Source organism: Salarias fasciatus, chromosome 16, assembly GCF_902148845.1.
Source record: "Salarias fasciatus chromosome 16, fSalaFa1.1, whole genome shotgun sequence".
Classification (NCBI taxonomy): domain Eukaryota; kingdom Metazoa; phylum Chordata; class Actinopteri; order Blenniiformes; family Blenniidae; genus Salarias; species Salarias fasciatus.
The window spans coordinates 25,603,064-25,615,829 of NC_043760.1; the positions used below are offsets into that span (position 1 = coordinate 25,603,064).

Here is a 12,766-nt window from a genome sequence, read left to right on the forward strand (position 1 = left end):
ATTCCATTATTTGACTTGAGACTTTCTGAGCTCCTTTTATACATTTTTACAATGCCTAATTAAATATTTTTTTTAAACAATGTGTTTTCTGGTGCACTATTTCATGTTTAAATAATCAATGGGGGGACATTATACATTCACAATAGATTTAATCATGTGGAAGGTTACTGTTTAATGTTATATATTAATGAAAAATAATATAATACATTCAATATAACGAGGTTCATGAGATTTAAGTATTTCTGAAGTTTCAGGTGGGTAAACTGTTCATCTTCAGCTTCCACTACAGCCCTGCCACGTCTTAAAATATTTTCACACAAAACTAAAAATATGGACATGTATGGCTTGTCTGAATTATTCGTAAGTGCTATAAATATATCTCAGTGTAAGGATTTGAACATGGAGCCTAATATGAAGAATATTATGAATATTTACGATATGATATATATTTATGATATATATTTAAGGCATGCCATACTCATCAAACATATGTCATGTCATTAACAGAGATTTGATGTTTATTACAAACCAAACGGTTTGAAAATCGGCAAAAATTTGAGCAAGTTACAGCTTGTTAAGCAGTTCATGTCTCATCAACACAATGTTATGAGCAAGCCAGATTCCCGTACAAAGATGGCCGACCTCTGCAGACGTCCGACTTCATTGGCCAGCAGCGGAGACGAGGTATCTAGTGTTATATAAGATATCTATGCGCCGATCTGACAGTCGGTGCGCGGCGCTTCCCACTTCCGCGTCGGAGGCGGCGCGTCCTGTGTGAACCAGGCGTTTGTCGCCCCCTGTCGGCGGGCCTGCCCGACCATGTGAAAGACTCCCTATCTCTCAATGATAAAGAATCCTTTAAAAAATTCCTGGATCCATACAGTGATCCGGATCATAACCAAAATGTAATCAATTCTAAGTTAGCCCAAGACCCACCTTTACACAAAGTTTCATTGCAATCCGTCCGTTATTTTTTCCGGGATGTTGCTAACAAACCAACCAACAAACCGACGTGATTACATAACCTCCTGGCGGAGGTAATAATGCTGGCTTGTTCTCACACTGTTCTGACAGCTCAGCTGTTCCTTCCTACTGACAGGATCAACCCCTCCATCACCACTGGCTCCTGCTCTGCTTCTGACACTAAATCACATAATGCTCTAAATTCTCAGCACAAATCTCCCCTTTTTATAGAGCCTTCTAATCAGTTTGGTCAGTTCCATTAATGTAGAGCTGAACATCAAGTATCTCCAGGCCATGTTTCACATGGAGCAGGTCTGCATCGTACTCTTCATCAGTAATATATTACTTGAAAGTCAAAGGTTTCACAACACTGGCGGGTGCAAGTGATATTTTACTTTCCAACACTGATCTTCATCATATTCAAAACAATAACATGATCGATCCTGTGATCAGTCCTACCTGCCCCCTCTGGACCGCTGCTTGATGCTGCACCTCCTTTCCCAGGGCCTAAAAAACAAGGTTTTCCAGTTATGTAGCATCTCATCACACTATTGTTTATCATTAACATAATGTTTTAAAATATATTCTGGTTATAAATATGTCTTGAAAAAACATGATATCACTGCACAGCGACCCATACATAACACACACACCTGTGATAATATATTGCTAGAAGGCTCAGCTTCACCTCACGATTTATACAAACTGCACAATATTAATATGGACTCCCTGAGTGTGGTCAGGATTCCTTCCTGCACCAAAATGTCATGTTTGCTCAAAGATTCTGACCATAGCGCCACCTGATGGCTGCAGAAGGTGTGCACCATAAGCATGACGCAGTCAGCCTGAGTGAGCCTGTCAGCCTGAGCTCAGGGCACCAAGAACCTCTCTTTACAGATACTCGTCTGTTTCATGCTAGAAGTGTAGCAAAAGACACGTGTTAAAAAAACAGCCAACAGTGAAACTGCTGGACTCCTAACTAGTGAATTTTCTGTATTTTCAGAACTTGAAGCTGAATATGAACATTTTTCAACCTGAATATCTTGGTGCGCATTGATAACTTTTATTACATGAACAAATTTAAATGCAGAGCAGCAGAATTTTTACACATTTGAAAGCCGAAATACAGACAGCTTTTGAAGATTGTGGTTCCCATTAACAAATTCTTTTACAAATTGACAACTCTCACTTTCTCTCTCACAGGTTGAGATGCAGACAGACAACTCTAAACACACTCTGATAAATAGTTTTGCAACAATAATATCCCCATATAATAAGCATTACGAGAGAGGTAAACCATAAACAACACTGTCACAGAATACTCAGTACACCGAGAAAAACATTCAGCAGAATTTACCACTTGTAATGTTCTTACCTGGCTCTGTGCTGGCATTACTTTTGTGCTCAGGGTCACTTGTCTTTCCTCCTGAAACACAAATCATCATCTGTCATCGGAACCAGAAAGGAGAGATCTCAGCTTAAAAAAGTCACAGAAAGTGTTTTATTGTCCAAAGTGTTTGGATAGCCAATTTATTTATCTCATAAGTTTATTGACAGACCTTCACCTTCAATAATTGTCTGAGAAATTTAGTCGTTACGTGTTTATATGTGTTTATAGTTATGTGATTATATTTCAGTCATGGCTCACCTAATAGCTCACCTTTGGAGCTGAAGATGAACTTTTCACAACCTCTGAACATAACCTTGTCAAATCACAGTCTTTGTCATCATTCCAAATGTAAATCTGCCAATAACAAACTTTATCGGTCAGTTTTCTTAATTTCCTCAAAATATTGAACTGAGAAGCTGTTTCTCTGAGTCTTGTGGAGTGAACTCATTGTTCTTATGTGTGTGCCATGTGTTTACACCCTGACCTCTTAATAGTCACATCACTGCAGTCCTGGTTACTAAATGAAGTTTGTTTCTCACGATGTTTGAAGCCATGTATTAATGATGATATTTCAGTCATGGCTCTCCTGATAGCCTGTCAGTTATTGATGCTCTGTCCTTCATAATAAAGAATCCTTTTTCAGAATTAACTCATTTAAGTTTGTGTTCAGGAATATTCATTGAAATTTAAATAAAGGTTTGTTTCCAACTTGCAACTGCAGCCATCAGAAAGCATCTTGAAATGACGGAGCGTGAGAGTGAGGCTCTCTCAAGCTGAACACTCCTCTGAAGCAGGTTTTAGCTGTGCTGGTCTCGCCCTCACAGCCAAACGGAGCTGGATAGTCTGTTAACTGAGAAACCAGCTCCTGCTGAAACTGAACAAAAGCTTCAGAATATGTCTGTTGTTCTCAGCGTATTGGGAGAAGTTGAAGCTGTTCTATGCAGATTCAAAAATGTTTGAAATTCTTTTAACAAAATAAAATCCTGTTTTACATCTACATTAATACAAATTGTCTCAGTGTAACTTTTTCTAAAATGTGTTTGTCTGAGAAATGTTCTGTGAATGTAGATATTTTATCAGGTGAATTGAATCAAATATCTGCTATTGGAGACACAATAAAACATCCACTGGTTAAAAAGTAATTTAGAGTACTTTGTCCTCTTAAGTATTTTTCTAACAGCAGTTCTTCTGCCTTATAATTGAGAACAATTTACTCTTTCCACCTCTGTCTTTGACTGACTGATACACAGTATTGTCCTTTTCTGCCTGATCAACAGCTGCTGTGTCTGCAACATTTAGAGAGTGAGTAAGCTCATGAGGGAGTGAGTTTTCATGTTTTCACCCTTTGGGAACGGCGCTCTGCTGAGAGGTGTTTTCTTGATGATCTGCAACCTCTGATTCCTGGACTGAGGAAGTCTGTCTGTCTGACTGTTGGCTCTGAACTGTGTGCTGCTTTTTCTTTCTGTTTGTGTTCAGGACTCGGGGAGGCTGTGTGCTTCATAATACCGTCTGACTGGTTTTTGTCCTCCAAGCTTGACTCTCCAGCAGGGTTTTGAGAAGGTTCTCTAGTGGCTGGAGTCGGAGAATCGATCACTTTATCTGAAACTGAGGTGGGAAAAATTGAATCATATTAGCTTAAACATTGCTTCTAACTGGAAGCTTCCTATAACTGGTTAGCAGAAATAACTCTTCATGCTGGTCTGCGTTCTGACCTGAGTTTGCACTATCAACATGTTCACTGGCATCAGCGTCTCTTTGTTCATCTTGTCTTTCACCTTCATCTCCTCCAGTCTCTTTGGAGTTATTCTCAGACTGACTGCTGCGCCTGGAACTGACTTTGTCTTGTTTGTCAGTTTCATCAGTAGAGATACCAGCTGATTTTAAAGAGTCATGGCTTCCTTGTCTTGAGCTTCGTTGACTCTCAGGCTGCTGATTTTCTTCTTGATCGTCTTTAGTATTTTTTGTCTCTTCTTGTTTGCTGTTCTCTGGGTCGGGTTCATTTTCTATCTGTCCTGAAGTTTGCGTCTCTGTTGGAGAGTCTCCGACTCCATCAACAGCCAGACTCATCTCTGAGTCTTTGGCGTCTCCAGGTGTTGGATTTACAGGGACCTGGTCCTCTTGTTGACCAGCAGGTTTCTCTTTTGTGTCACTTGCCTCGTTGTCGCTGGTTGACTGACTGTTAGACACAGTGTTGTTCTTTTCTGCCTGATTAGCAGCTGCTGTATCTGCACCATTTGGGATATCAATACCTATATGAGGGACTTCAGGTTTTGACCCTTGGAGAATCTCCGTCTGCTGTTTTCCTTCCTCCAAGCTCGACTCTCCAGCAGGGTTTTGTGGAGGTTTTCCAGTGATTTGATCCGAGTTGTTGTCTTCCTCGTGTTTATCGATGCCACCCTCATCAGCTATGTTTGAAGGGTCCGGTGCAGGTGGAGACGGTGGTGTGGGAGTATGAGGTGGTTTACCAGAAGGAGAATTGATGCCTTTATCTGAAACAGTGGTGGGAAAAATAGAAGCATATTAGCATAAACATTGCTTATCACTCTCAGCTTCTTATAACTGGTTAGCAGAAATAACTCTTCATGACGGTCTGTGCTACTCTGAGCTTCACTCTTCCCGCTCTTCCCCCGTTCCCTTACACCTAATGTCACAAACTTAACAGGACTATTTAGATTAAAGGTGCATATTTAGACATATTTTTTCGGTAACACTTTATTTGAAGCCCCCCTGTATAACACATTATAAGTACATTTATAAAGCATTATAATGCCATTATAACACGTGTAGCTGTAGTTATAAACATTCATAGATGATCACAATGCCAGAACCTAACCCTAACCCTAATCCTATGCTGTATAGTGAGTTGTAAAGCATTGTGATCATGTCGGAGTGTTTATAACTACTTTTCATGTGTCATACCGGGTGCTTAAAGTGAAGTGTTACCATTTTTTCTTTTGTTGTTTTTGAGAATGGTTCGTAATTTAATGATAAAAATAACAGTGAATAACAAACTCTGAAGGTAAATGAAGACCTTGAGACGAGGAGAAGGGACACAGAGCATCTCTGAAGTCTTCACTGTTCACAACCTTATTCTTAAATGGATCATTTTACATCTTCAAAATTCTCCACACAAAACCCCATAATGACAACATGAAAGACATTTTCTCAAAATACTGACACATTTCTATAAAATAAAAACCTAAGAACTCCTTTGTCTTCATGACTGCTTCGTGCTCTGGCTGCACTGTCAGCAGAGGGACCTTATAGAGACGCTGTGAGTCTTTCCAAATCAAGTCCAACCAGCTGAATTCTCCACAGCTGGACTCCAGTGAAGCTGGAGAAACTTCTCAAGGATCACAGGATGTCTCCTTCAGACACAGAGGATGAGGCAGAATCCCCTCTGGACCGCTTCAGACCAGAATCCAGAGTTGATATGGATCAAAGTCCATTACTCTGTACAGTGTAAATATCAGAGTCAGCGGCTCCACCACTGGACTGTTTCCACTGTGTTTCCTCATCATTCAGAAAAAGAGAGCAGCTCTGCTCAACAGTGTGGACAGACTGATGTGTCTCAGCAGCTGGATGAATGGAAAGGAGGAATATTGATTTGTGTCTCAGCAGATTGGAATGTTGTTGAAGGTTCAAATATTAACATCTCAGTGGAATACGGTGATTTTTATGATATAAGATGAATGTGTTAGTGTTGCACTTTTGTCTCTCCAGATAATTCAATAATTTAATTGAATTATTGTTTTTGGTCATAACAGACAGATAGGCTGGCCTTTCTCTGACCAAATTCCACACTTGTGAGTTATTTTCCATGTTTAACTGTCTACAATTAAAACTCATGCTCGACTTTAATTTAAAGATTCAGAATAAACTGTTTCTTTGCATTGAATTGGTTTAGTTATGTTGATTACAAGTTTACAAAGTACAGATTTAATCACAAAGAGATCAGATATGCGAGTAATGCGACACACACGCACACACACACACACACACACACACACACACACACACACACACACGTTGAAACATTGCAGATTTCACTTAATTATCTGGTGATGTCAACTGTTTATTACTTCATGGAAGGAAAAAAACTGGGCTTAAAAAATTGGGCTTAAATAGACCGTCCTTCCCTGCAGCATCACATCGTTCAAACATTGGATGGTTCAAATCCCACATCTCTCAGTGTTTTTCAATATGACACTATAAACAATGAAAATGCATGCAGTACCAAAGTTAAAAGACAGAATAAATCATTTTGTGCAGTAAACTGTAAATTTTGTGCGTTGATTACATGTTCATAAATTATACAATTAATCACGATTAATTATGGTCAGATTTGTGTATAGAGGATTTATCTTTATCTTGTGATGTCGATTGTTTCATGCAAAAAAAATTTATTATTATCTTTTGTCCTTTCAAAATTTTCTACTGTTTTCTTCACATTATCTGTAAAAAGTGACACAACAGAAAAAGTTTTGTACACAGAATGATAAAAAATATAAATTATATTTAGTGAATCTGCAGTTTGTTTTTCCAAATGCTGTTTGTTTTAAAATTATTTCACATTCTGCTAAAAAAAAAAAAAGTATTACAAAAGAGATAAATCATAAAGAATTCTTTCACGGGACACAGTGCACTGACAAAAAAGGTTCAGCAAACTTTACCACTTGTGACGTTCTTACCTGGCTCTGTGTCGTCATCCTCTTGAGCACAGTCTGGGGATTGCAGAGGAGACTGAGAGGTGGAAAGTCCACCATTTAAAGTTCTTTGCTCAGGGTCACTTCTGTTTTCCTCTGAAACACAAATCATAATCTATCATCGGTACCAGAAAGGAGAGATCTCAACCTAAAAAAGTCACAGAAATTGTTTGATTGTCCAAACTGTTTGGAAAGTCAATTGATTTATCTCATCAGATTATTGACAGACCTTCTAATTGTCTGAGATATTAATAGTTATGTGTTCATTCATAAGTTAGGAAAACACCACAATTTCCCAGTCAGAAATTAATAAAGTGATGCTTTTGTTGAACTGCAGCCTCTGTTTCCTGGACTGAGGAAGTGTGTCTGTCTGTTGTCTCTGAACTGTGTGCTGCTTTTTCTTTCTGTTTGTGTTCAGGACTCGGGGAGGCTGTGTGCTTAATAATACCGTCTGACTGTTTTTTGTCCTCCAAGCTTGACTCTCCAGCAGGGTTTTGTGGAAGTTCTCCACTGACTTGATCCAAGTTGTTTTCTTTGTTCTGTTTATCGATGCCACCCTCTTGAGATGTGACTGAAAAATTCAATTTTGATGGAGACAAAACTTTAGCAAGACCAGGAGGTTTAGCAGGAGTGGAATTCTCATGCTCATCTGAAAGTGAGAAAAACATATGTATATCAGCATAAAAACTGCTTGTAACTGTCAACCAGTTTATAGACGCTGTGAGTCTTTCCAAATCAAGTCCAATTGACTGAATTCACCACAGCTGGACTCCAGTGAAGCTGGAGAAACTTCTCAAGGATGATCAGTGGAGACTGGAGACACCTGAGCTCAAAGCTGTGAAAACTTTAGTACCTGTGATTTCCTAATTTTTGTTGCTTATCGAATACATTTGGAAAGAAAACTTCTTAATCTTGTCATCACATGTGTAAAATTTTGAGGAAAACAGAATCAGATCCATTCTGAATTAAGGCTGTGATGTAAGAAAATGTAGAAAAAGACGAACACTGTGGATAGTTTTCAGACGCACTGCAGTCTGAGGAGAACAAGCAGAATCTACGAGCCTTTAGGATAAAAGATACACAATGTTGGATTTTATACTGTTATAGATAGATTAGATTAGATAGACAGAAAAACAGATAGACAGCTACACACACATACATACTGTACATATGACACACACTGATTTATCTTTATTACCTGGTAATGTCTAAATTTAAATAATTATTACCGATCATCTGTTGAAAATTTTGTGTCGTTTTCTTCACATCAACTGCAAGAAGACACAAAACAGTAAACAGAAGCTTCACACAGTGCAACAAAAATGACTTAAATAGACCGTCCTTCCCTGCAGCATCACATCGTTCAAACATTGGATGGTTCAAATCCCACATCTCTCAGTGTTTTTCAATATGACACTATAAACAATGAAAATGCATGCAGTACCAAAGTTAAAAGACAGAATAAATCATTTTGTGCAGTAAACTGTAAATTTTGTGGGTTGATTACATGTTCACAAGTTATACAATTAATCACGATTCATTATGGTCAGATTTGTGTATAGAGGATTTATCTTTATCTTGTGATGTTGATTGTTTCTTTTTTTTTTTAAATTTTTTATTGGAGAGGTTGGCAACAATTCTATACATTAATTCATTATTATCCTTGTCTTTTCCAGTTTTGCTCATCCTCCCCCCTAATTTTTTTTTTTTTTTTTTTTCCCACCCAACAAACAAACACAAAACAAACATTGGGGGCCTAAAGGTATTACACTTCTCAAAAAATGAGGAGAAAATTACGTATACACATACACACGAAATTATAGATGATAAACTAAAATATTAGTAATACACTAATAGTTTCTAAACAATATGCACGTGAGTGGAGTTAGGTAAAATCCTTCCGAAGGGGGGATACAAAATGAATCCATTTATTCCAGATTGAGTTGAATTTGTCCCTTTGGATTCGCAGGGAATATGTCAATTTTTCCATTTTAAATATTTCCAAAATTATTTGCAACCAGTCATCAAAGGTTGGTGGGGTTTCATTAAGCCATTTTCTCGTAATTGCTTTCTTACTGGCTGCTAAAAGAGCTTGGAATAATTTTATATCCCCTCTTCTGTTCAAAGATGGTACCACACCCATGTATAGATTGATAAAGTCTAAAGAAATTTTGACTTTAAAGACCTCTTTCAGAGCTTTATAAATTTCTAGCCAGTAGTGATGTAGTTTTGGACATTCCCAAAATAAATGAAAATGATTTGCCTCAAGTGAGCCGCATTTCCTCCAACACTCTGCATTTCCCTTTCTGTATTTATCCTGATAGGGGGTCCTGAAAAATCTGATGACATTTTTCCAACAATGTTCTCTCCATGTTAATGAATTCGTTGAGGTCCATTGAAACATACAGATCTTTTCCCAGTTTTCAACAGTAATATCAATTCCTGCCTCCTGTTCCCATTTCCTCTTTATATATAAAGTATTTTCGTTCTTTGCGTCTAAAATGCCTTTATACAGTTTAGAAATTCCCTTGTTGAATGAATTATCAAAGGCTGATTTTATGATTTTAAAAAAGACTGATTCTGTTAATGATAAATTCGAGATTTTGCAGTGTTTAACAAAGTAGTCCCGCATTTGGAGGAACCTGAAGAAATCCGTTTGATCTAATCCAAATTTAGTTTGTAGAGTTTGGAAATTCTGCAGTATCCCCTAATCAGTAAAGGAAGAGTAGGTTGTTAATCCTTTTTTAATCCATGATTGAAATCTTTTATCACTTTTGTTAGGATGAAAGTCTGTATCAAAGGCACACCATCTGAAATTTTTTAGAATGTTTCCTATTTCACAGATTTTAATCATCTTATACCATATTTTTAAAGTATGGTCCATCCATGGATTTTGCCCTTCTAATTGATCTGCTAATTTTTTGTCTGCAATTATGGCTTGTAATGGAAAGTTATGTGATATATTAACCTCAATTGTTTTCCATTTCCCTTTGAAATGTGGGTTGCACCACTGTAACAGGGGGATAATTTGTGCGGCATAGTAATAATATTGTAGACAGGGGAGTTTCGCTCCACCCTTTTCTTTGCCTAATTGAAGAATATTATAACGGATCCTGGGTTTGTCCCCCTGCCATATAAAACGAGAGATCCATTTATCCCATTCCTTAAATTGACTATCTTTCACTTCAATGGGTAACGTTCTGAACAAATACAACAGTCGGGGAAGTATAGTCATTTTAACGGCTAGGATTCTTGAATTTAAATTCAAAAAAGGTAAAAGGCTCCATCTATTTATATCTGCTTTAATTGCTCGTGATAATGGATCGTAGTTTGCTTGTAGCAACTTAGAAGTATCTTTTGTGAGTATTATTCCCAAGTATTTTAAAGATTCAGCTTCCCAGTTCAGGTTGAAATTATCTTTGAGGTGACTTGAGATATTGCAGTTAAGGGTTATCACTTGAGATTTTGATATATTAAGCTTGTAACCAGATAACTCTCCAAAGCTGGTTAATATTAACATCAGCTTTGGAAATGATTCTTCCGGCTCCTCCAAAAAAACCAAAACATCATCAGCAAACATTGTTACTTTCTGTTCATTCCCGGCCATTTTAATTCCTTTAAGCTCTTTGGTCTGTCTAATCAATTGACCAAGGGGTTCAATATAGATGGAAAAAAGAAGAGGAGAAATCGGGCATCCCTGTCTCGTCCCCCTCTCCAAGGGGAAGGGGTCAGAGATATCCCCATTGATCTTTACTCGAGCCCTTGGTTTATCATAGAGAGATTGTATTAATGTAATAAAGTTTTCATTGAAGCCAAACTTTTCCATTACTTTATAAAGAAATACCCATCTAACTGAGTCAAATGCTTTCTCTGCGTCTAGTCCTAGAATTATTGCTCTGGTCTTTTCATTATTTATTTGACTAATCACATGTAATGAACGTCTGATGTTATCTGAAGTTTGTCTTTGTTGAATAAAACCACATTGATCTAAGTTTATCAAATCAGGAAGAAATACTTCAAGTCTTCGAGCTATAATTGAGGTGAATAATTTATAGTCTACATTGAGGACACTAATGGGGCGATAGTTACTGCAATCCTGCTTGTCTTTGCCCTCCTTAGGTATAACTGAAATAACTGCGTCTTTCCAAGATGGTGGTATTTCACCATTTTGAATGGTCCAATTAAAAGTCTTTAGGAGGGTAGGGGTTATTTCCTCTTTCAAGGATTTATACCATTCTGCTGTATAACCATCAGACCCTGGGGATTTTCCTATTTTTAGTTTTGAAATTGCCAAATGTAGTTCCTTTGTTGTTATAGGTTGCAGCAATTTTTCGTTTTGTACTTTTTTTAATGTAGGAAGATCTAATGTTTTTAAGAAGTCCTCTATTTGTGACTCATTTGACATTTGTGGTTGAGAGTATAATTCCTTGTAAAACAGTTCAAAACTTTCTTGAATTTTTCCCGGTTTATTTTCCACCTTCTTAGTATGTGGATGTTTTATCTTATAGATCGAACTCTCCATTCTTTGTTTGCGTAATTTATATGCTAATAACTTAGTTGACTTACTCCCAATTTCATAATAATTCTGTCTCAAAAAGACAAGTTTTTTCTGAATATCCTGAGTATAGATATTATCAATTTCATTTTTAATCATTTTAAGTTCCTCTTTTATTTTTGAGTCATTTTTGAGATTGTCTATTTGTTGCAATTGTTTCAATTTTCCTTGGAGATTGGAAAGTTTTTGCCGTTTCATTTTCTTTAAGTAGGATGTTAGGGAAATAATTTTCCCTCTCATCACCGCTTTCAAAGTATCCCACAAAATTGTCTGAGACACATCACCTTTATCATTTAGTTCAAGATAGTTTTTTATGTCCTTCTTAAGTTCTAATCTTATTTCAGAATTATTCAGTATGTCGGCATTTAACTTCCACATGAGGTTTCTAACCCTTTTTTCTAAGTTGATTGACATTGAAATAGGGCTGTGGTCTGAAAGATCAATTGTCTTTATTTTGCAATCTCTTACTCTGAAGCATTCATTACTGAACATGAAAAAATAGTCTATTCTTGAGTAGGTTCCGTGTGGGCATGAGTAATATGTATAATCTCTACTTTTGGGATATAGTTCTCTCCAGACATCAACAATTCCTAGTTCTTTTATCAATGAATAAACTTTTTTCGATAATGAATTTTCTTGATTAATGGATTTTGATACATCTAATTGGTGATTTAATCGAATATTAAAGTCTCCTCCACAGATTACTACACCTTGAGAGTTTACCATTATGTCAAATAGCTGTCTATAAATGTTCCAATCACTTCCCGGTGGGATATAAGCATTTATAAGTGTTACATCTAGTCCTTCAACTCTTCCTGTAATTTTAATAAACCTTCCCTCATCATCCTGCATTTCGGAAATGTGCTCATAGTTGAGAGAACTCGAAATCAATATTGCAACTCCTCTTCGGGACCCTGTTTTATAGGATGAAGAAAACACCAATTTAAACCCCTGTCTTTTTAATTTAGCATGCTCTAACTGACTCAAATGAGTTTCCTGGATAAATGCTATTTGGGCTTTTTCACGCCTCAATTTTGTCAAAATTTTACTTCTTTTAATAGGATTCTTAACTCCATTTACATTGAAAGAAACAATTTCAACCAGTTCTCCTTGCATTTGAACATTTAGTATGTATTACCTGTATGCTTACCC

General features: G+C 37.0%; 1 protein-coding gene across 6 annotated transcripts in view; it reads right to left on the reverse strand.

Moving 5' to 3' along the window:
- LOC115403714 (protein piccolo-like) overlaps positions 1-12,766 on the reverse strand; it is a 52,995-nt gene that overhangs the window by 23,272 nt on the left and 16,957 nt on the right. For 4 of the 6 annotated variants that reach the window (XM_030112701.1, XM_030112699.1, XM_030112698.1 and 1 more), the window contains exons 13-18: positions 7,508-7,708; positions 7,045-7,155; positions 4,066-4,842; positions 3,860-3,958; positions 2,339-2,389; positions 1,423-1,470 (exon numbers count right to left, since the gene is read on the reverse strand). In XM_030112701.1, coding sequence (XP_029968561.1) covers positions 1,423-1,470; positions 2,339-2,389; positions 3,860-3,958; positions 4,066-4,842; positions 7,045-7,155; positions 7,508-7,708 — 1,287 coding nt within the window. The remainder of the gene's footprint in view (positions 1-1,422; positions 1,471-2,338; positions 2,390-3,859; positions 3,959-4,065; positions 4,843-7,044; positions 7,156-7,507; positions 7,709-12,766) is intronic. The other 2 variants (XM_030112700.1, XM_030112702.1) reach the window with 2 other exon arrangements.